This window comes from Dipodomys spectabilis, unplaced genomic scaffold, assembly GCF_019054845.1.
Source record: "Dipodomys spectabilis isolate Male_0828 unplaced genomic scaffold, ASM1905484v1 ptg000140l, whole genome shotgun sequence".
Taxonomy (NCBI): domain Eukaryota; kingdom Metazoa; phylum Chordata; class Mammalia; order Rodentia; family Heteromyidae; genus Dipodomys; species Dipodomys spectabilis.
In genome coordinates, this window is record NW_024870817.1 from 16,046,120 (window position 1) to 16,067,513 (window position 21,394).

Below are 21,394 nucleotides of genomic sequence, written 5' to 3' on the forward strand. Positions count from 1 at the left end.
GACCCATTGCAACAAGGATACTCACCAGGCAAGTGGGGGGGGGGGAAGGGAGAGAGAGAAGGGATAGTAGGAGAATTGGAAGGGAAGGGGTAACAATGCTTGATCGAAAACGTACTCATTGCCTTCCTCATGTCACTATAACCACTCTGTACAGCATTTTTACAATAAAATACAAATTTTAGAAAAGAATCTTGCTAAGAAGGGGAGGAACCAGATAGTATGTCACTGCGGGTCGGCAAACCCCGCCCACGCGAGGCTCCGCCCACACCAGACCACGTCCACTCGCCACAGACTCCGCCCATGCGTCTCCAGCCAGGGAACGCCCTCCGCGTAGACTCCGGAAATGCCTCTGCGGGGCTCCACGTGATCGTGACGTCAGTGCGCCTGCGCCCGCCGTCCTGGGGTCCGCGGCGTTCGCGGGGTTCTGAGCCTGGTGCTGTGCTACTGATGTTTGCCTGTGCTTTCTGAGCCTGGCCTTGTAGTCCACGATGTACCACAACAGCAGCCAGAAGCGGCACTGGACCTTCGCCAGTGAGGAGCAGCTGGCACGACTGCGGGCGGACGCCAACCGCAAGTTCAAATGCAAAGCGGTGGCAAATGGGAAGGTGAGGTCCGCGGTGGCCAGCCCCGGCCCCCCGGCCCCTCTGCCCCGGCCCCTCTGCCCCCCAGCCCCTCTGCCCCCCAGCCCCTCTGCCCCGGCCCCTCTGCCCCGGCCCCACTGCCCCCCAGCCCCTCTGCCCCACTGCCCCCAGCCCCACTGCCCCCGGCCCCTCTGCCCCACTGCCCCCGGCCCCACTGCCCCCCAGCCCCTCTGCCCTCGGCCCCTCTGCCCCGGCCCCACTGCCCCCGGCTCCTCTGCCCCCGGCCCCACTGCCCCCCAGCCCCTCTGCCCCCGGCCCCTCTGCCCCCGGCCCCTCTACCCCCGGCCCCTCTGCCCCGGCCCCTCTGCCCCCGGCCCCACTGCCCCCCAGCCCCTCTGCCCCCGGCCCCTCTGCCCCCGGCCCCTCTGCCCCCGGCCCCTCTGCCCCCCGGCCCCTCTGCCCCCCGGCCCCTCTGCCCCCCGGCCCCTCTGCCCCCCGGCCCCTCTGCCCCGGCCCCTCTGCTCCCCGGCCCCTCTGCTCCCCGGCCCCACTGCCCCCCGGCCCCTCTGCTCCCCGGCCCCTCTGCTCCCCGGCCCCACTGCCCCCGGCCCCTCTGCCCCGGCCCCACTGCCCCGGCCCCACTGCCCCCGGCCCCACTGCCCCGGCCCCTCTGCCCCCGGCCCCTCTGCCCCCGGCCCCTCTGCCCCCGGCCCCACTGCCCCCGGCCCCTCTGCCCCCCGGCCCCTCTGCCCCCGGCCCCTCTGCCCCACTGCCCCCGGCCCCTCTGCCCCGGCCCCACTGCCCCCGGCCCCACTGCCCCCCGGCCCCTCTGCCCCACTGCCCCCGGCCCCACTGCCCCCGGCCCCTCTGCCCCCGGCCCCACTGCCCCCGGCCCCTCTGCCCCGGCCCCACTGCCCCCGGCCCCTCTGCCCCCGGCCCCACTGCCCCCGGCCCCTCTGCCCCGGCCCCACTGCCCCCGGCCCCACTGCCCCCCGGCCCCTCTGCCCCACTGCCCCCGGCCCCTCTGCCCCCGGCCCCTCTGCCCCACTGCCCCCCAGCCCCTCTGCCCTCGGCCCCTCTGCCCTGGCCCCACTGCCCCGGCCCCTCTGCCCCGGCCCCACTGCCCCCAGCCCCTCTGCCCCCGGCCCCTCTGCCCTATGCCCCACTGCACCCGGCCCCTCTGCCCCTGGCCTCACTGCCCCCGGCCCCTCTGCCCCCGGCCCCTCTGCCCCGGCCCCTCTGCCCCCGGCCCCACTGCCCCGGCCCCACTGTCCCCGGCCCCTCTGCCCCCGGCCCCACTGTCCCCGGCCCCACTGCCGAGGCCCCACCACCCTCGCCGCCCGGCTCCCAAATCCGAGCCTGTTCGTGGACACTCGGCCTCCCCAGGGCAGCCTCGCCTCAGCCACGCCTCCTCTGCCTGGTCATCTTCCGCCGGCCTCCCAGCCTAGCCTCGCCTTCCTCCTCCTCCAGCCTCCCTAGCGCAACCTCACCTTGGCCTCCCATGGCCTCCTCAGCTTCATCCTCACCGCCACCCTTGCCAGCGCAGCCTCTCCTCCTACTTCCCTCTCTCTCCTCCTCCCTCCTTTTCTTCTTCTCTTTCTCCTGATTCCCCCTAATTCTCCTCCTACTCTTGTTCCTCTTCCTCCTCTGTCTATGGATACTCAGGAGAACAACACTATCCCCAGAGTAGGATGGCACACCGACGAAATGTTTCTGTAAAATGGCCAGGGATATGCAGGTCAGGGCAGGTGCTCTGGATTTTGTAAGCCAAGGTTGGGTCGGGCAAGTTTTACACCGTAGCTGATAGAGATGAGGGGAAAGACCAGAACTGAGTGGCTAGGAGCAGGTGCGTAGACGCTCCTGGTCATTTGTGGCTCAAGCAGTATTGAGGCAGCAGTGGTTGGAGAAAGTAGCCCTGGATCTTGTAAGCAGAAGGGGGTTGAAATTTATACTGATCCGTAGGGAATTTTGGAAGGAGTTAGAATAGGATGTTAGCCTTACTAGATGTCCATCCTAGAAAGAGCCCTCTGGCCTGTAATGTCCAAAGAGAAAGTGATGAGTGGTGTATTTCTCTCTGTTGCAGATATAAACCAAATTTAAACTGGACAGTTTTACCATAAATTCATTGAATTTAATGTTGACATTTTCACACAAAAGGTTCTTCCAAATGATCCGGTGTTTCTTGAGCCCCATGAAGAAATGACACTCTGCAAATACTATGAAAAAAGGTTATTGGAATTTTGTTCAGTTTTTAAGCCAGCAATGCCACGGTCTGTTGTGGTAAGTTATGATTGTGATTAAGTATAAAGTCTATTATCTGGCTTGTGAAATCGGATCTCTTCTAAAATTCTGATTACATTTCCTAACCAGTTTACTCAAAAACCTTTGTTTAATTCATATTTTTTTTAAAGTATGAATTATGATAGCTGACAGAGTACTTCAGGTACTTCATTTTATAGTCAAAGAAGCATGGAGGTCTCTTGTTCAGGTTGTGGCATCATGATACAGAAAAAGAAAAGTAGTTTTTCCCTCCATATATATTATCAACTAGTGAGCAGTAAAACTACTGCTTTTCAACTCTGGCACACTCCATACTGTTTGAAATGATGCATTGATTCATGCCCTGGCAGAAACTGATGCCATGAGATTGTTATTTTTTAAACCTTGAGTAGTGGATGCTGAATACTTTTATAATATAACACTGAATATAATTTTTATATTTTATATTTTATAATATAATTTTATAACACTGAATAATTTTATTATGGTTTAAAAAATTGTTTTATGAGCTTGGCACTGGTGGCTCATTCCTGTTATCCTAGTTACTCAGGAGGCTGAGATCTGAGGATCGCAATTCGAAGCCAACCGGGGCAGGAAAGTCCTTGAGACTCTTATCTCCAATTAACCATCAGAAAACTGAAAATGGTGCTGTGGCTCAAGTGGTAGAACACTAGCCTTGAGCTGAAGAGCTGAGAGTTCAAGCCCAGAGTTCAAGTCCCATGACTGACTCAAAACAAAACAAAACAAAAAAACAACTAAAAGATAAAGAGAACAGCAGAGATGGAGAGTATAGAATGTCTTTACCCTGCTATTATCCTACAGTGATTTATTGTGGAGAGCAAATATAAAAGTCTGAAGTTTTAAAGTTAAAAAGAGCGAATAATTTATGCCCAATGGAGAATAACTTTTTAATTATACTTGAAAAAAATTGAAGTACATTGAAAGTATTGTCTAAATGTATTTTGGGTGATTTTCTTCTTTCAATTTACTAGCCTATATCTGAGATAGCAAAGATTGACAAAAAATGTTAGATATACCTGATTAGTTTTTATGTTGAAATCTGGCTTTTGTACTTTGTGAAATGAAATATAGAATGAAGTCAGTCATAGGTTTATGTGATCTTTTAATGAAGAAACAATCTTCAATTGAACTATGTGGAATTGATCTTTTATACAATGTATATATGGTGGAATAATGCTATTCTACATAAAATAACAAATTTTTGATATTTAAGATAAAACGAAGTGTTCTCTCCTTTAAAAAAATATAAGAACATATTAGCTCTGAGTGGTGGAAGCTTCATTGTGACATTTCCATGCAGAGGTATATTTTTTCTGTCAGGAAATATATAGTATGATTATTTTCATCAAAGTCATAATATTTTTTGATACTACCCAAATGATGTAGTATCTGAAAATACAGGCAGATATCTAGGTCAGGAAATAGCAAACAAAATCCAGCCATGTACCAGTTGACTCCAGCTATGACTTTTATTAGATATCTGATTTTGAATAAAGTCAGCCTCCTTGACACTCAGTTTCCTGTACTGTAAAGTACAGATAGCAATAGTGATACTTTACGGAGCTGTTGTAAGGATTAAAATATAATGATAGCTTTGTACTTGGTGCAGAATGGGATGTTTTTACTTAATGGATGCATTTAGGAAATGACAGGTGTTGCTTCCAAAGTTCCTTTTTCTAACACTGATCTGGAGTGTATTGAGAAGGCATAGTATCCCAACCATTTTTCTATCAATGTTTTTTCAAGATTGGTGTGGTAATCTGTGACTATTTGTATTTTTTCTGAGTTTTTTGTTTCTCAACATTTTTGTTACTTGTAACTGTAAATAAACAAACACATGTTTGTAAATTCAATAACCACAGAAAGAATTAGTTACAGTGGGCCTGGAACAGACAGGAGTCTTTTTATTGTGTTGTTTTTGCAGTACTTCATCATGGCTTATTTGATTAAAAGAAAATTAACAAGTGTTGGTATTTGTACAGATAACTACTCAAGGAAACCTTAGCATATATACATTCTTTTTCATTAAATTTGACATGTAATCTGCTTGAATAGATTTTTATATATGTCTTGTTTTAACCTTAGGGTACAGCATGTATGTATTTCAAAAGATTTTATCTTAATAACTCAGTAATGGAATATCACCCTCGGATAATAATGTGAGTATAAGTTTGTCTAGTTTATTGTATTCATTAAAGAAAATCTTTGTTAGCATTTGTCTGGGATATGTGTGCATGAAAAAGTGGATTGGTTTTCTAACGAAAGGCAAACATTCTGGTAAACATTCTGTTTACCTGTGTAAAGTTAAGATTATCTCTTAGCTTTATAATATTACTAATGACATCTGAATTTCAGCTTGACTAAATTCAAAACCTTTTTCTCAAACCTGGCTATTTCCATAAAACTGCTTTTGGTAGTAACTCCTTTATTCTTCCAGTTCTTCAAACTGAAAATTATTTGTGGTAATATTCTCCCTTGGATGAAATTTATATGTTCTATAGCTTCACATTGGTTTCACTAAAACAAAAGTTTTATTTTGTGTCTGTCCTCTGGTAAGTATCATGGTTTATCAGAGATCTTGCTGCCAATCACATTGTTTCTGTCTTTTTTGTTGTTGTTGTTTTAAATTCCCTTTCCTATCAAATGCGGGCTCTAGGCCTTACCTCAGCTTGCAAAAGCTGACTACTGTGTCTCTCTCACTAATTTCTCTCTCTGAACTTCATATCATGGCTAACTCTCTTTTGTAAATATGTCCATAGATTCAAAATTTCTATTCACACAACTTCAGAGATTTCCACCATGGCCTTCTGCAATATCTCCTTATCCTTCCTTCCCTGGTTTATGGTACATATATATGCACTGTTCTGTTTTTAATTCTTCCAGCTATCTTTCATTCCTCAGTTTTCCAGACTTTAGATTTAACTGTATGAAATTGACATTTGAGTCTAGTGGTTGAATGCTGTGATAATAATATTAGATGGTTGAAATTAATTTTATATTTTGTTTTGTATCTGCTAGTGGGTAAAGGTTTGCAGATATTTTTATTTTTTATTTAATTTCCTGCACTGTCTATCATAGTCATTTGTGATGATTTTAGAATGTACTTCCAGCAACATTTAGATATTTATCAAAATACATGTATATCGCTCCACACTCCCTTATTTTTTTTTTCCTCTAGGCTTACTTGTGCATTTTTGGCTTGCAAAGTAGATGAATTCAATGTGTCTAGTCCTCAGTTTGTTGGAAACCTGCGGGAAAGTCCTTTGGGACAAGAGAAGGCACTGGAACAGATTTTGGAATATGAACTACTCCTTATACAGCAACTTAATTTTCATCTTATTGTCCACAATCCTTACAGACCCTTTGAAGGCTTCCTCATTGACATAAAGGTAAACTTACTGGTATGAAATGAGCTGTTGACTATTATACTCTTTTAGAATTGTTCTTTGAAGAATTATTTATAACTCCACTTTATACTATGCAACTATTACCATATGTGCAGGCCATTATTGATAGAAATAGCATGATGGCACATAAACATATGTATTTATAACTTGGATTAAACTAGGTTTTGTTTTGATATGGAAAAGGATAGGATAAGAAAACGAAGACTGGAAATAGAAGAAAGTGAGAGTGTTGTTTTTTTCCAAAGAAACTGATACATATTTTAATGCTGATTTAGGGAGTTAGTGGTAAGAGAAAGATTAAAGGGAGAATGAAAAATGTTTCTTTTTGCAATAAAGTAGAGGGGGTTTGCATGGGGAATTAGCTTTAGTGACAATAATAGCTCTTTTAACAGAAAAAAAAAAAAAAAGTATGGATGAAGATACTGTTATACCCAAGCATTTGGTGGTGACAGGAAATAGTTCTTCTCTTGGTTAAGAGCAGAAATCATATTCTGAGAATGACAGTTTCTGAGAATTATGGAAGACATTGAGTCAGGTAGATATTGTTACCATAGTTGCTGAAAAGTGGGACAATTTTTTTGTGTGTGGGAAAATCATTATTAAATCTATGAACATAAATGTATGATAACATTATCTGACATATAAGTATATGATTTTCTCTGGCAGCACCCAGAGATCTGAGTAGAGTTGTCAAGGAAAAGGTAGGATAGATTGAAATACTGTTGAAATTTCGGCAGAAATGTGTTGGCAGTGGATTGGAGCAGGGAATTCAGGTAATAAATAAGGGCTAGAAGATAGTGGTGAATGGGAGCAAGTAGATTTGTGACCAAGTAGATTTGTGACCAAGGTATCCAAGGAAGGAGAACAGCTAAGATTAGTGAGTATACTTGGTAAAAGGGACATTAGTGATAGTTTGGCCAATTTCCTTAGAGGTCAGACATTTGAACATATGACAAGGCCTGCCTTTTGTGACTGTATTCTGGATAATTTGTTTCAGACAAGATTCTTACTGTTTTATGGCAGTTGTTGGGTGGCTCAAATCTATAATGCTAACAGCACAGGAGGCTGACATCTGAAGATCTTGAAGTCAGCCTGGGTAGAAAAGTACAGGAAGTAAGACTCATACCTCCAATTAACCAACACAGAGCTGGAAATGGAAGTGTGACTCAAGTGGTAGAGCACTGGCCTTGAGTGGAAAAGCCAAGTGAGACTACAAGGCCCTGAGTTCAAGCACCAGTATTGGCAAACACATATAAAAATTACTGCTTCAGGTCTTGAGAATTAAGATTTTGGATTCATCTTAAAGGATATGAGGAATTGTCAAGAAGTGAGGTCTTCTGTATTTCTTAGGCATAGTCTAAAAAATAATTCTGTAAGTATTTTGGGAATTCTGATAGGTCCAAGACTCATTTCCATTCAGTTCTATCCAAGACTATACCTTAAAAACAAATTTCATATGAAAATAAGATGATGCTGTGATTCCTGAATGTGACCTTCAATTTGAATCACCTGGATTACCTGAAGTCATTTCCTATGAGTAAGACAGGGATTAACATAAACCAAGAATATCAGGTATTATCATGCTTGGAAATTTAGCTATGTTATCTCAAAGCATGTTTATTATTTTGGCTGTTTGTGTTCAAAAAGTTTGAAAGCTACTGAGTTAAATGATAGTATCACAGAAGACAGAATGTTGCATTTACAATTTAAGTACTGATTTTGGTACATTCTAATGGTATATCCCAAACATTTTTCTACAGAAAGAATACTTTTAGGGGTAAAGGAAAGGAATTACTTTTACAAAAGCATTTTGTATTAAGTGTTTTGGTTAATGAAGTTGTTTTTTAACAGAATATTATTAAAATCTCAAAAATGGTTAATATTTGAAAATTTTCTTTCTAGACTCGCTATCCCATGTTGGAGAATCCAGAGATTTTGAGGAAAACAGCTGATGACTTTCTTAACAGAATTGCATTGACAGATGCTTACCTTTTATATACACCTTCCCAAATAGCCCTGACTGCCATTTTATCTAGTGCCTCCAGAGCAGGAATTACAATGGAAAGGTATTAATTTGAATTTTACCTTGGTTAAATTATGGCTGGGACAGTTGATGAGAGAAGAAAATAAAATCATCTTCTAAGGAAATCTTTAAAAATTAAGCAAACATGTTGAAGAGAATAAATTTATGACTAAAGTAGAAGTGAAACATGGTGTAAGTGGAAAGTATTCTGGAAAGACTGGCATAGCTGTCAGTAGGAAGAAAGTCTGAAAGTTTATGAATTGAAAAGAAATGCGTATAGAAGATGTCTGCTTTGTATTCTCAGTAATTCATTTGCTATACAGTAGGGATTTCAGTAAAGATTTGCGGGAAAATTAATGCTTTAGGGATGTCCAAATGAGTTGTAATTGGACTATAATCGTTAATATGTAAAATGCACACTGAGAAACAGGCTTTATTGTAGCTTTACATAATTTAAATTCAGTTGGTTCTTACTTTCTATTATTCACATTTTAAATGTTATTTAAATAACACTGTGTGCAATATTATTTAATTGGGGAGGTAAAATAATAGTAACATCCACGTATTTGCATTACTCAGTGGGTTTGTTAGACATTTTTACTGCCCATATATAATTTTTTTATAACCTTGGAATTTTTCTATGCTTGATTCCTAAAAATAGGTAAAGAAAAAAGATACTTTCTAAACAACCTGTTTTATATGTTTATAATGTCCTACTTAAAATTTTTATTTCAAATTAGTAAGATGGTAGCAAATAGGAAGAGATATTTCATTTTTATCCAAGTTAAAAGTGTTAATGTTTCCTTATAGGCATACATTAGTCTGTCTGATTACAGGATGCTGCATCAGACATCAGTGGGCTATTTCATATATCCCACATACCAGGCTAGTTTGCTAAAATACAAGCAATTATAAATTTCAGAGCACATCTTCATCTCAGATAATGGATTATAGACTTACATTTTATTTTATTTATGTTACATTTCTGTTCTACAGATAAAACGTACCAGCTATGTAAATGCATACATTCAATCCCTGATGATTTATATTCCATTTTCCGTGTAATGCACTGTTCATGTACTGTGTATGCACTGTTCATTACATTTATGAATATAAGAACAAGCAAAATCTAAATCTCTGCCCTGGATAGAAACGATAGTTAGTCTTGTAAATTATAAGTGTGTGTGGAATTTACATAGAGGTCTTCTGTTCTGAAAGTAGAAAAAGCCCCTTTACCCACAATTTAGATAACCCAAAGTTTCATGAGTGTTTTAATCTATAGTGATTAAATTTGGTTATTTAAAACTTCAATTATAGGAATTATATTTTCATACCAATGCTTCTTAGAAAATGGTAACTGGGTTTTATATCACATGGAAAAATATAAACAATTTAGATATGATACAAATAAAATATAATTTATAAAGCATAGTTGGTATTCTTATTGGTTTTAGTGGTAGTCACTCCAACAAATTACAAGTGAACATGGATGTAAATAATTCATGATGTCACATTTTCTCAGTGTACTCTGAGATGTCTGTATGCTAAGATGCTTTCCTTTCTTTAACCAGTTATTTATCAGAGAGCCTAATGCTGAGAGAAAACAGAATTTGCTTGTCACAGTTACTTGACACAATGAAAAGTAAGTAAATAGAAAATGTTGTAAAATACTCTTTACAGAACTGCTTTCTGAATAGGTATGTAGCTTGAGGTAACAGATTTTTCCTTAATTTACTTTTACTGAATTACTGTATTATGGAAGCATTGAAGATACGCTGATACAGAACAGATCAAAGGTAAGATTCAGAAAGGTTATAGTAGGTCAAAACAATTCTTTTAAAATGTACACACATTTGTGATAATCACTAAAATATATCTACAGAACTGATTGAACATTTATGTCTGGAACTTATAATTTTTTTAAGTAAATCAGCTTAAATGATTAATGCACATCACTTGCTGGTACTGTTGTTAGTTGCTTCTCAACCAGGAATGATTTTTGGCTGTCACAGCATGGATGATGATGGTGGCTTAAACCATCAGGTTAGTGTGCTGAGGTACAATGCTGCTGAACATATTGGGGCCGGGGAATATAGCTCGGCTTAAAACACTTGCCTGGCATGTACAAGCTCTGAATTCAATGCCTATCATCATTTAGAAAAAAAAGTTGTATATGATTTCAGCATGGTCAATAAGGCATGCCCAAGTTAAAAAAAAGTGCTGCTAAACAAACAGCCTACAGTGCACAGGATAGCCCTTATTAGTAGACTGAAAAGTTGTTCGGCAAAAGAGTAATGTCCTAATTTCTGGAACCTAGAATGACAAAAAAATGGAACCTTAAATGTCAAAAAAGAAAAAGAGGAAGTAGCAGGTTTTTCAAGTAAAGAAGGGTCTTAAGATGATAGCCTGCAATAAAAAAAAAAAAAAAGATGGTAGCCTAGATTATTGAAATGAGAAATGAATACAGTCGCAGGGTCTGAGAAAAGTAGAAGGAAACTTGATATATTCAGAAAAAGTAGTGTTAGACAAGTGAGAAAGATGTTAATGTGCTGGCTATAAATTGGAGTGATGGTAGCCATAAGCCAAAGGATGCAGATGGCCACCAGAATTGGAATGAGTAAAGGGTGCATTCTTCACTCGTTCCTTCAGAAAAATATAGCCCTCGCACTACCTTGATTTGGCCCAGTAAAATGAATTTCTTCTTCCTGGGTTCCAAAACTGACAAGTTATATTTTGATTATCTTAAAGACTGAATAGATTGTTTAATTAATTGTCTGATTTCACCATCTTCATTTTTGTCCATGTAACACTGAATGGTTATACCTACTGGGCTCCTATTTAGTCCCCTTCCCCCTCTTTCACTCCCTCCCTCCCTCTCTCCCTCTCTCCCTCCCTCCCTCCCTCCCTCCCTTCCTTCCTTCCTTCCTTCCTTCCTTCCTTCCTTCCTTCCTTCCTTCCTTCCTTCCTTCCTTCCTTCCTTCTTTCCTCCTTCTTTCCCTCCTCCTCTTTTTTTTTCTTTCTTCTTTGCAGTAATAGAGTTTGAACTCAAATACTCAACCCCTGAGCCACCCATCCAGCCCTTTCTTACACTGGTTATTTTAAGATAGTTTTACTTTTTGCCTGAGCATGTTGCCTGGTCCATGATTATTCTGTTTTATACTTCTTACCATACCTGAGATTACAGGCATGAGCCACCACACCTTGCTTCTTCCATTGAGACAGTATCTTGAGAACATTTTGGCTGGATACCTTGGAACCCCAAATCTCCTAATCTCACATAGCTAGCATGGTAGATGCATGACTGCCCCACAACTGTTAGTTGAAAATGGGTTTTAGTAACTTTTTTGTCTATGTGCTTCAACCATGGTACTTTGAGTGATCACACTGGGCTTTGACTACTCTTTCAAAGTCAGTTTTGCTTCCATTTTGTATGTTCTAAATTAAACTTGTAATTAAATAGTTAACAAACCTACAAGATAGATTTCACATCTTCTTGTGAGATAGTATGCTTTGGGGCACATACTTTTTATTTTTTAAATTAAGTAGTTTTACAAAGGAGTTGCTGTTTGACAAAGTAGTTTATGAATCAGTGCATGTTGATCAATGTTATTCCTCCCAATGTTCTCACCCTCCCTCCCAATTCACCCCTTCCCTCACTTAATTTTGTAGGATGTATATTAAATTCTTGACTACATTGACTCTTCATTCTAGTTTTTCTTTCTGCATGAAGTAGTCTTTTCTGAGAATGATGGATTTGATGTTTAAATAAATGTTGATTTACTTACAAATTTATAGGCACTTTCTTGTTACAACAAATGAGGGAAACCATGCAACCTGTTTCTTTGGGTCTGGCAATATCATTGCCAGATGGTGCAATATCATTTTTTCTGATGGATGAGTAGAAGTTTACTGTGTATATATACCATATTTTCATGATTCATTGGTCTGCTGAGGGTCATCTGTGTTAATTCCATATCTTGTCTCTGGTAAACAATGCTGCAGTGAAAATGATTGTGCTGGTAGCTGGCTAGCTTTGTTTGTGGTCAATGGGATAATGTCCAGGAGTGGAATTACTGGGTCATAGGGATACATTGGGACATGATAAAGTATACAGAACTTTAGATACACAAGACCAAAGGAGTATATTCTTAGGAAAGGATCACAAAGATTCAATAACTATAGGCATATAATGATGATAGTTATTGAAATGAACTCCAAGAAATGATTCTATGTTATTTTGCTTCTTGTTGTTTTCCTCTTTTGTTGTTTTTGATTTCTGTACCTTTTATATGTAAGTTTATCTGTTTTGGGGGAGGGTAAAGGAGAGCACAGAAATGGTAGATCAATGGGCAAACAAATGCAGCAATGATACTAACAGGTCACTCTGTTGAAAATGAACTTTTTCAGGGAGAGGAGTTGGGATGGAAAAACCTGGGAGAAAAGGAGGGAAAAAAGTGTCACTGCTCAAAAAGAAATGTACTCATTACTTATGTAACTGTAACCTTTGTGTATAATACCTTTACAATAACAAAAAAGAAATTTTATTAAAAATACATTATGTTGGATTGGAACCTCGTAGTATAGCTATTTAAAGGTAGTTTTAAAATGAATTCAATTAAAAGACAAAAAAAAAATCACATATATTGGTTTTCTAAATAAATAAACAACTGTAGATACTTACTTTTACCACTAGAGGGTTCACTTTCAAAGCTAATTGCGACTCAGATCATAGAATCTAGTAGGTAGAAAGATCCTTAAAGATAATGTATTTACTTAAAGTTTTAAGCATTGAAACTGTGCACATGCCTGTCTAATAATTCCTAAGATCTCTCATCATTATAATCTTGACATATTTGATTTGTTACCATTGAGTAACAAGATCAACTGGAGGATGTTCTACAATTTTACATTACTAATAGGTTGTTTATTTTAACCTTAGTAAAAGAATATTTTTGTATGGGACATATATTTTGTTGAGGCAGAGGATTACATAGTTACTTTTGTAAACAAGAACTGTATTCTTGACCCACCATCTGTAGTATAGAATATTTCAAATATGGTTGACAGTAAGAAAAAATGTCTACTAAATCATGCAGGGAATTTTTGAAAAGCAAAAGGTGTTTTAAAATTGAGCAAAAAGTGAACATGATATTATTTGCAAATAAAAATGCTGACTACATAGAATGTCTTTATACATGCGTACATGATACAGGATATATAGCTATACAGATTATATGTATATACCAATGTATAATTACTTTAAAAAGCATGGTGCTTCTTGGATTTTAGAATGTTGGTAAGAACAGATAATCTTTAGTGTTTCTGTTTCCTATAAAGAGTTGGGAAATAATTTGGCTCTCTTCATATAAAAACAAGGCTTGTGGTACTCAAGGTAGAACTGTTTTTTCCTCTACATAGACATGAGAAATTTAGTAAAAAAGTATGAACCACCTAGATCTGAAGAAGTTGCTGTTCTGAAGCAGAAATTGGAACGATGTCATTCTTCTGAGCTTGGGCTTAATGTAATTACGTAAGTCGATGTGAACATTTCAGAAGTTACATCTCCCAGTCAACTAGTTCGTAAACTGTTTTCCTGGTAAAAATTTATTCTTCTGGTGAAAACTGACATACCATCAAAAGTTTAAAAATTAGGGTTTTAAAAATTAAATTTTTAGAAATTTTATTAAAAACAAAATGAAGTTTTGGTTTTCATCCTGCAGTTTTATACCTGCTGTCACTAGTTTATTCAATTTTCAGGTTTGCAAGTTGTCTTATCGTTGTTGAGATGGGATCTAGGAAACTTTTCTGCCTAGGCTGACCTTGACCCTTGACCTGGATCTCAACCACCTGAATGCGTTAAAGGTGTGAGCCATCAGTGCCTGCTGTCCTATTTTTTCTCATCTACATTTTTTTTTACTTTGTTTTTGTTGGTCCTGGGTCTTGAACTCTGTCCTGAGTGCTGTACCTCAGCTCTTCAGCTCAAGGGGAGCACGCTACCACTTAAGCCACAGCATCGCTTCCAGTTTTCTAGTGGTTTATTGGAGATAAGAGTCTTACGAACTTTTCCTGCTCTGGCTGGCTTTGAACCGTAGTCCTCAGATCTCAGCCTCCTGAGTAGTTAAGATTACATGCGTGAGCCACCGGCGCCACACTCGCCTACATTTTTATATGTGTAAATTTTCTTTTGCTTTATACTTTTGCCTTAACTTCATTTAGTATTTATTTTACTCTTTTTGATGTTGTTGTTGGTTGGGGGGCTTGAACTCAGGGCCTGGTCACTGTCCTTAAGCTATTTTGCTCAGGGCTAGCACTCTACCATTGGGAGCGCCACAGTGATACTTCCAGTTTTCTGGAAGTCAACTGGAGATAAGAGTCTCAGGGACTTTCCTACCTAGGCTGGCTTTGAACTGCAATCCTCAGATCTCAGCCTCCTGAGTAGGTAGGTTTACAGGCTTGAGCCACCGATGTCTGGCTTATTTTATTATTTCTTGAGCTGTTAAAATCATTTATTTGTGAATGGCAGGATATTTTTTCCTACTTTTTCTTCCAGTTGCTTTTCAATTTCACATCTTCAGTTGACATACTCTTGGCACATATATTAAATCCATATGTATATATAATTTTGAATATCTATTTTGATTATTGGTGTATAATTATTACTATGTTTACATATGGGTTCTTTTTGAGAAAGGGACTTGCATCTCCTGATTTAGCCTCTTTTGATCATTGAACTTACAATTATGTGTCACTGTGCCTATCTATAGTTTGCCTTTTTATTTGCTACCGTTTGAACTCAGGGCCTTATTCTTGCCAGATAGGTGTTCTACTGCTGAGCCACACTTTCAGCATTTTTGTGCTGCTTTTCATCATATATCCTACTTTGTTGTGTGCCTGGATTACAAACTGTTTAGACTTCTCATCAGAGCCGCCTTGTCCAGATCTTTCCACTGACTGTGTCCCAGGGTGTTTCTTTTTTTACTAGCTTATATCTGTAATGCTCCCAGGCTGAGCCTTCCGCATAGTTGCACAGATACACACAAATGTATCAAGCTATCAGTTGAAAAGGGTCATTGCAAATTTTTCTGCCTAAGCTATCCTTGAATGGTAATTCTCTTACCAGCCTCCCAAAAAGATAGGGTTACCACTTGTAAGGCACTGGTGCCCTTCTCTGTTTCTTTGCATTAGTATATCACTAGCATTGCACTGAAATCAAATTCATACTCATTCCCCTACAGCATTCTGAAAGCTGGGATTACAGTGATCACTCACCTATCATGGAAGTTATGTTTCAGAGACCCCTGCAACAGTGAAAATTTTCAATGTAGCAGCGTTTATTGTTGTCCGTCACTATATTGTGGCTCACTGCTACTTCGTGGATTTTCACCTATTGCAGTGTATCTGGAATGTAGCTCCCACAACAAGTAGGGGATTACTATTTACATATTTTTTAAAACCCACTATACAATGAAGCCACAATATGCGAAAGTGGGATGTCTAGTCATGAGCAGTGATTGGCTTCCTATCATTTTTTCATAATTTTTAAATATAACCTCAGGTTTATATTAGACTTAACAGGTTCCAAGAAAAATTCTCTTGGGATTCTAATTAGTATTACACTGAATTTAAACTTAGATTTGGAGAGCATTGTTTTCATATCCATAATTCTTCAAATGTTTTCACTTATGTAAAGGCACTGTTCTTCAGTAGTTATGTATCTATTTATAGTTTACTAGTTTATCCCTACATATTTTATAGTATTTTGCTATTTCTAATGCCAAATTGCTTATTGATAGTTTCGTAAATTATAGGAAGAAGAGGAAAGGCTATGAAGAAGATGGTTATGTATCAAAGAAATCCAAACAGGAGGAGGTATGTTTACTCCAATGGTAAATTTTTAATCACTATTGCACTTTCTTACATAACAGAATTTTTTGTTTTAAAATGTAAGTATTTTAGGCAAGGTTAAGAGAGGAAAGTTGTTAGGATTTTCTTGGGCTTTTGACACAGGATTTCAGTATGTGTAGTCTAGGCTAACCCCAGTCTTTTGAATGCTGGAAATACAGGCATGCACCACCACACCCAAATGAAGTTTTTTTTAATCTTCATTTTTTACATACTTCATTGTTGTGTACATTATGCATTGATAAGGGAATTTTGCTTCCACCTACCCTGTATATAAAAGTACTGTACTAGTAACTTGATGAAGACTTCTTCATGTTTATAAGAAGCAGCAGGATCCAACATACATGCTAAATTTTGCTGTTCTCCCAGCTATTCAGCCATTGCCCCTTTCCTTTAAATTGTACCTGGCATGTCAGAGATAAACCAGAGGCAGGTCACAATTGTAATCTTTATTATTCATGTTGGTAAGACTATGCTAGTATTGCAGTAAGACCAGTACAATAAACTTTGTGGGGTTATTTTTCTGCTATCAATGCCATTTTCCTAAAGGGAGGTAAGGCAATAATATGGCAACAGTTATGCTTCTCCTTATGATGTTTATGTTTCCTCCTTAGGAAGAATGGACTGATGACGATCTGGTAGATTCTCTCTAATGATCTGAGGTTGATGTCAGTGCAAACTAATCACCAGATGTAGGAAGCAAATCTGGGAGTGAACTTTATTGGTGTGAAGATATCAAATATTTATGCTTTTCTACTTGTTACTCAGTGTGTTTCCTTTCATAGTGCCTTTATGTAAAATAAAATGCCTTCCAAATGACATCTAGTTTTGATAATTATGTCCAAGCATAACTAATTCCAAATTAGTCTTTCCTGAAATGCAGAATACAACTGTTACTTGATAGTCATCAGGCTAATAAACTTTTTTTCCCTATTAGAAAACATTTGAATTTAAAGTCTTGAGCAGTTGCCTAGATAAAAACCTAAGTTGCTATAGATAAGTAGTCATCAGTTGTATATTCACCTTCATACTTAACCCATTAAATCACCTGTAAAAATAGGTGTTACTAGGAATTTTGCATATTAAATGTGTACAAAGTACTTATTTCAAATTGAAAAATGCTGATACAAAATATAAAAACAAAGCTGGGAAGGTGGCTCAGTGGTAGAATGCTTGCCTCACATGCATGAGGCCCTGGGTTCAATTCCTCAGCACCACATAAGCAGAAAATGCCAGAAGTGGTGCTGTGTCTCAAGTTGTACAACGCTAACCTTGAGTTGAAGAGCTGAGGAGCTGTGCCCAGGCCCAGAGTTCAGGCCCCATGACTGACCAAAAACAACAATAATAATTATATATATATAGAGAGAGAGAGAGAGAAAGAAACACACTGGCATCAAATTACTTAGGTATAAATTGGGACAGCTGTAGGCTGGTAGGTTTTAAATTTTTTACCAAGTCACCATGTAGAAAATAATACTGTACGCTAATGCACAATAAATAACATTTAAGATGTTTATAATAAACCCTTTATTCATTGTAAAAAACAGTTGTGAATGTGCGTCTATCAGATGAATTGCTTTTCTGAAAAGTCAGCTCAAGGAAATGCTGAAAAATTTATTTGCCTTGGATCTAATTAAATCTTATGAATACACATGACTTAAAAATCGCTGTACCCAGGCTGTACTTTCCATGAGGGTAGGTAACATTCTTAATGTGTGATCATATTTCCTAAATCCATATTTATCTCTAATATTTTGTATTTTAAATTAGTTTTTTGTTTTCATATTTTTTGGTTTCTTGCTCATACTGGGATTAAAAAATTACAAAATGGGGCTCTATGAAATCAAAGGAGAAGAAATCAGAGTTTATAATTACTCAGAATAACCCATGCTAAATAGCATTATGCTAATTTACAGACAGAACTGCAAAAGACTCCATTTATTGTTTCCTTTTCAGATCGCTAAATTTGGCATCATCAAGGTTAATGTCTGAGAGACTTCATTTCAATATAGTTACTGCAAGGGCCTACAAAGTAACAAGTTCCCCATTCCAATTGAAGAGACAACAGTCATTAACATTTAAAAAAGGGGGTAAGATTCTCAGATTTGTGCTTTTAAATAAATGGCAGAAAAAGAAGTATTTAGGATGAGGAATAAGTATGTCTAAAAACTGTAATTTTAAGTGGTGGGAGCAACCTAAATTGCCTCACACTAGTTTGGACCTTTTTGTCTGTTAAATATTTTGGGTTCTGTGTCCACATCAACTAGTCCATATCACTTCTTGTCAACCTTCATCCTATAAACCAACAAACAGTAGAGGATGCTACTCCTGTACATTAGAAAGCAAGAGGAATGGCAGAAAGCACAGGAAAAGTCATAAGGCTTCAATATAAAAGGGAAGGAAGGAACTGTATTGACTGTTGGAACTGTACTTGTAGCTAAGACTAGCTGCCTCCACAGAAATATTTTGCAATTGGGGGCTGGGAAGGTGGCTCAGTGGTAGAGCGCTTGCCTTGCATGCCTGAGGCCCTGGGTTCGATTCCCGAGCACCACATAAGCAAAAAGAAAAAAGCCGGAAGTGGCGCAGTGGCTCAAGTGGTAGAACGCTAGCCTTGAGCTGAAGAGCTGAGGGACAGCGCCCAGGCCCAGAGTTCAGGCCCCACGACCCCCCCCCCCCCAAAAAAAAGAAAAATATTTTGCAGTTGAAAACTATAATAACAGACATACTTTAAGCACTTAAGGGTTGTGATTATTGCTTATTTGTAGAACACTTGCCTCACATGAAGGAGACCTGAGATTTCATCCTAAATAAATCCTGAAACTTAATTTCCTCCATATTTTACATATCAGACAAATAGAATCAGATATTGTCTTGGAATCTTGATGGAACTGATTGTCCTCAGCTTCTTGGTTCCTATCTTAACCTACTTTGGTTACTAGTGATAATTTACCTTAATTTTTTTGTGTGTCCTTCCTATACCAAATTATGGAAGGAAATATTACAGAACATAGAAATGTTTATGCATATTTGTATATATGCATGTGTATGTGTATATATATATATATATATATATAATGAATATATATACATATATAAAATGAGTAAAAAATAAATAGACCATTAGCCAAAATACTGGTCTAAAATTTCATATTCTCCCTGGGTTTGCTCTGGGGCTAAAGTCTGAACTGCTCCTAAAGGAAGAACATAATGAAATTAAAATGGTTAGTGTATTTAGATGGAATTAATCAATTGTGCAAGATATCCCTTGGTTTTATTTTAACTTAACCCTGTGAGTATTTCACAAAAATACACATACACAGAAGCAAATAAACTATACAGTCAAACTAAATATCCAGCAGATAATAACAAGTAGTCAAATTCAAAGATGGGTAAGTTAAGTGGTTGATGAAGTTGTATAATGAAAGGGATAGCACAAACACAAACTGATGGAGAATTAATTAACAAAAGCATTTTAGTTTGTGTTTTACATAAAAGAAATTGGCAATGTAGAAAGTGGCTGAAAAGGTAACATGCAGTGATCAATACGAAGACCAATAATATTTATTGAATTCAAACTTATTTACTGTTGTAAACATTTAACAAAAAGCATTATGAGATCTAAATACAGTCTTTGACAATTCAACAAAATAAGTGGTATGTTTAAAAATAAAGCTGATGAACAATAGATCCATTCTGAATATTTTAACAGTTCCAGAAAAAGTAGCACAGTATTTTTAAAAAAGTATACAGCAAAGATTGTTCCAATTAGAATGGCAAACTCCGGAAACTGTAAATACAAATAAAGTCATTGAACAGTCAAATGGTCATATTCTTAATCAAGAAGTTGTAGTAATAACAGTCCGCAATCCAGTTATACTCAGTTGTTAATAGAGAATGCTTTTCCTTGTCAGTTGATTTCATAGTTCTTTTTTCAAGAGACAGCAAAACTTTGGCAATTGGATGTACTGAAAATATATTCTCATAGTTCAAGACACAGTTGTAGCTTCTTTTTTTTTTCTTTCTTTTTTTTTTGTGAAAGGTGATCTGTACACCAAGGCTCAGAGTTTGGTAAAGATTCCAAGTGGAAAAAGTGCAAATATCCTGCACAGATAGCTTACAAAGTTGCTGGTCCATTATTCACCAGCAGAATCTTGGGTTTTGTTTGCATAGCTCACACATCACTGGAATGTGGAAAGGTGTGCTATTTTTTGGCAAGAGCAAAGGAAATATACTGATGTGAATTACCATGAAGGGCATGCTGAATCCATGCAGGACACCAGGATGAAAGCTGCTACCTGACATCATTTGTCTTTGTGTACTGGTTTTGTTTTTGTTGAAGCAGTTCTGTTATAGCCAGGAGCTTTTTCAGTACATGCTAAACAGAATAATAAATAAATGATAACTTAGTCAAAATGTGAGGATGGAAACCTGGATTTGAAAAAGCTGTGTCAAAGTAAAGGTATCTATAAGATATCAATATTTTACTCAAAGCATAAAACTGTTTCTAGTAATCAGACCTATACTGAACATGTTTACCTACAGCCAAGGTGGAAAAACTTTGCACAGATATTCACTTATCATTCTTTGTTGTCAGATCAAAGTATTCTGAAGATAAACAATAACCATTAAAAATAAAATGTAAACTAGGCACCAGCGGCTCATGCTATAATTCTACCTACTCAGGAGGCTGAGGTCTGAGTGTCTCAGTTCAAAGCCAGCCTGGGTACAGTGCCAGAAGTGGCACTGTGACTCTAGTGGTACAGCAATAAGCCTTGAGCACAAAGCAGCTTAGGCCCTGAGTAAAAAGCCCAGAAATAGCAAAAAATAAATTTAATATAGAACTCAACAAAACTGCTATCCACACTTGGCAGAAGGTGAGGAAGGACTTCACGATTCTAGAATCTTAGATTAGGAAAAATTCAGAATTGCTACACTTAGTGCTTTAAGATCTTTTGCAAAGTCCCTGTCAGTCAAGTGATTAGCCAGTGCAGTAACAACATTCACTGTATACCCAGAAACCTTGTATTAAGCTAGCCAGAAATGTGTCTTGATTAACAAAACTTCACCTGTGTGACTTTATGTCAGTTGTCTTTATCCACACAAAGACAATTAAAATGCAAATAAGTTATCTCCATGTCTTAATACAAGATTAATTAGGCCCTTTTAATTTCTAGTCCCTC

General features: G+C 38.8%; 2 protein-coding genes across 3 annotated transcripts in view; one reads left to right on the forward strand and one right to left on the reverse strand.

The window, feature by feature from the left end:
- The first annotated feature begins 394 nt into the window (after window positions 1-394).
- On the forward strand, window positions 395-17,033 carry Ccnh (cyclin H). Its single transcript, XM_042691051.1, has 9 exons — window positions 395-605; window positions 2,739-2,861; window positions 4,968-5,041; window positions 6,061-6,271; window positions 8,192-8,355; window positions 9,884-9,954; window positions 13,731-13,842; window positions 16,121-16,181; window positions 16,829-17,033. Exons 1-9 carry the CDS (start codon window positions 489-491, stop codon window positions 16,865-16,867), a joined length of 972 nt encoding a protein of 323 aa, XP_042546985.1. The 5' UTR covers window positions 395-488; the 3' UTR covers window positions 16,868-17,033.
- A 2,720-nt stretch (window positions 17,034-19,753) lies between these two features.
- Rasa1 (RAS p21 protein activator 1) overlaps window positions 19,754-21,394 on the reverse strand; it is a 70,316-nt gene continuing 68,675 nt past the window's right edge. For both annotated transcript variants that reach the window (XM_042690726.1, XM_042690725.1), the window contains one exon: window positions 19,754-20,589. In XM_042690726.1, coding sequence (XP_042546660.1) covers window positions 20,506-20,589 — 84 coding nt within the window. In that variant the 3' untranslated portion in view covers window positions 19,754-20,505. The remainder of the gene's footprint in view (window positions 20,590-21,394) is intronic.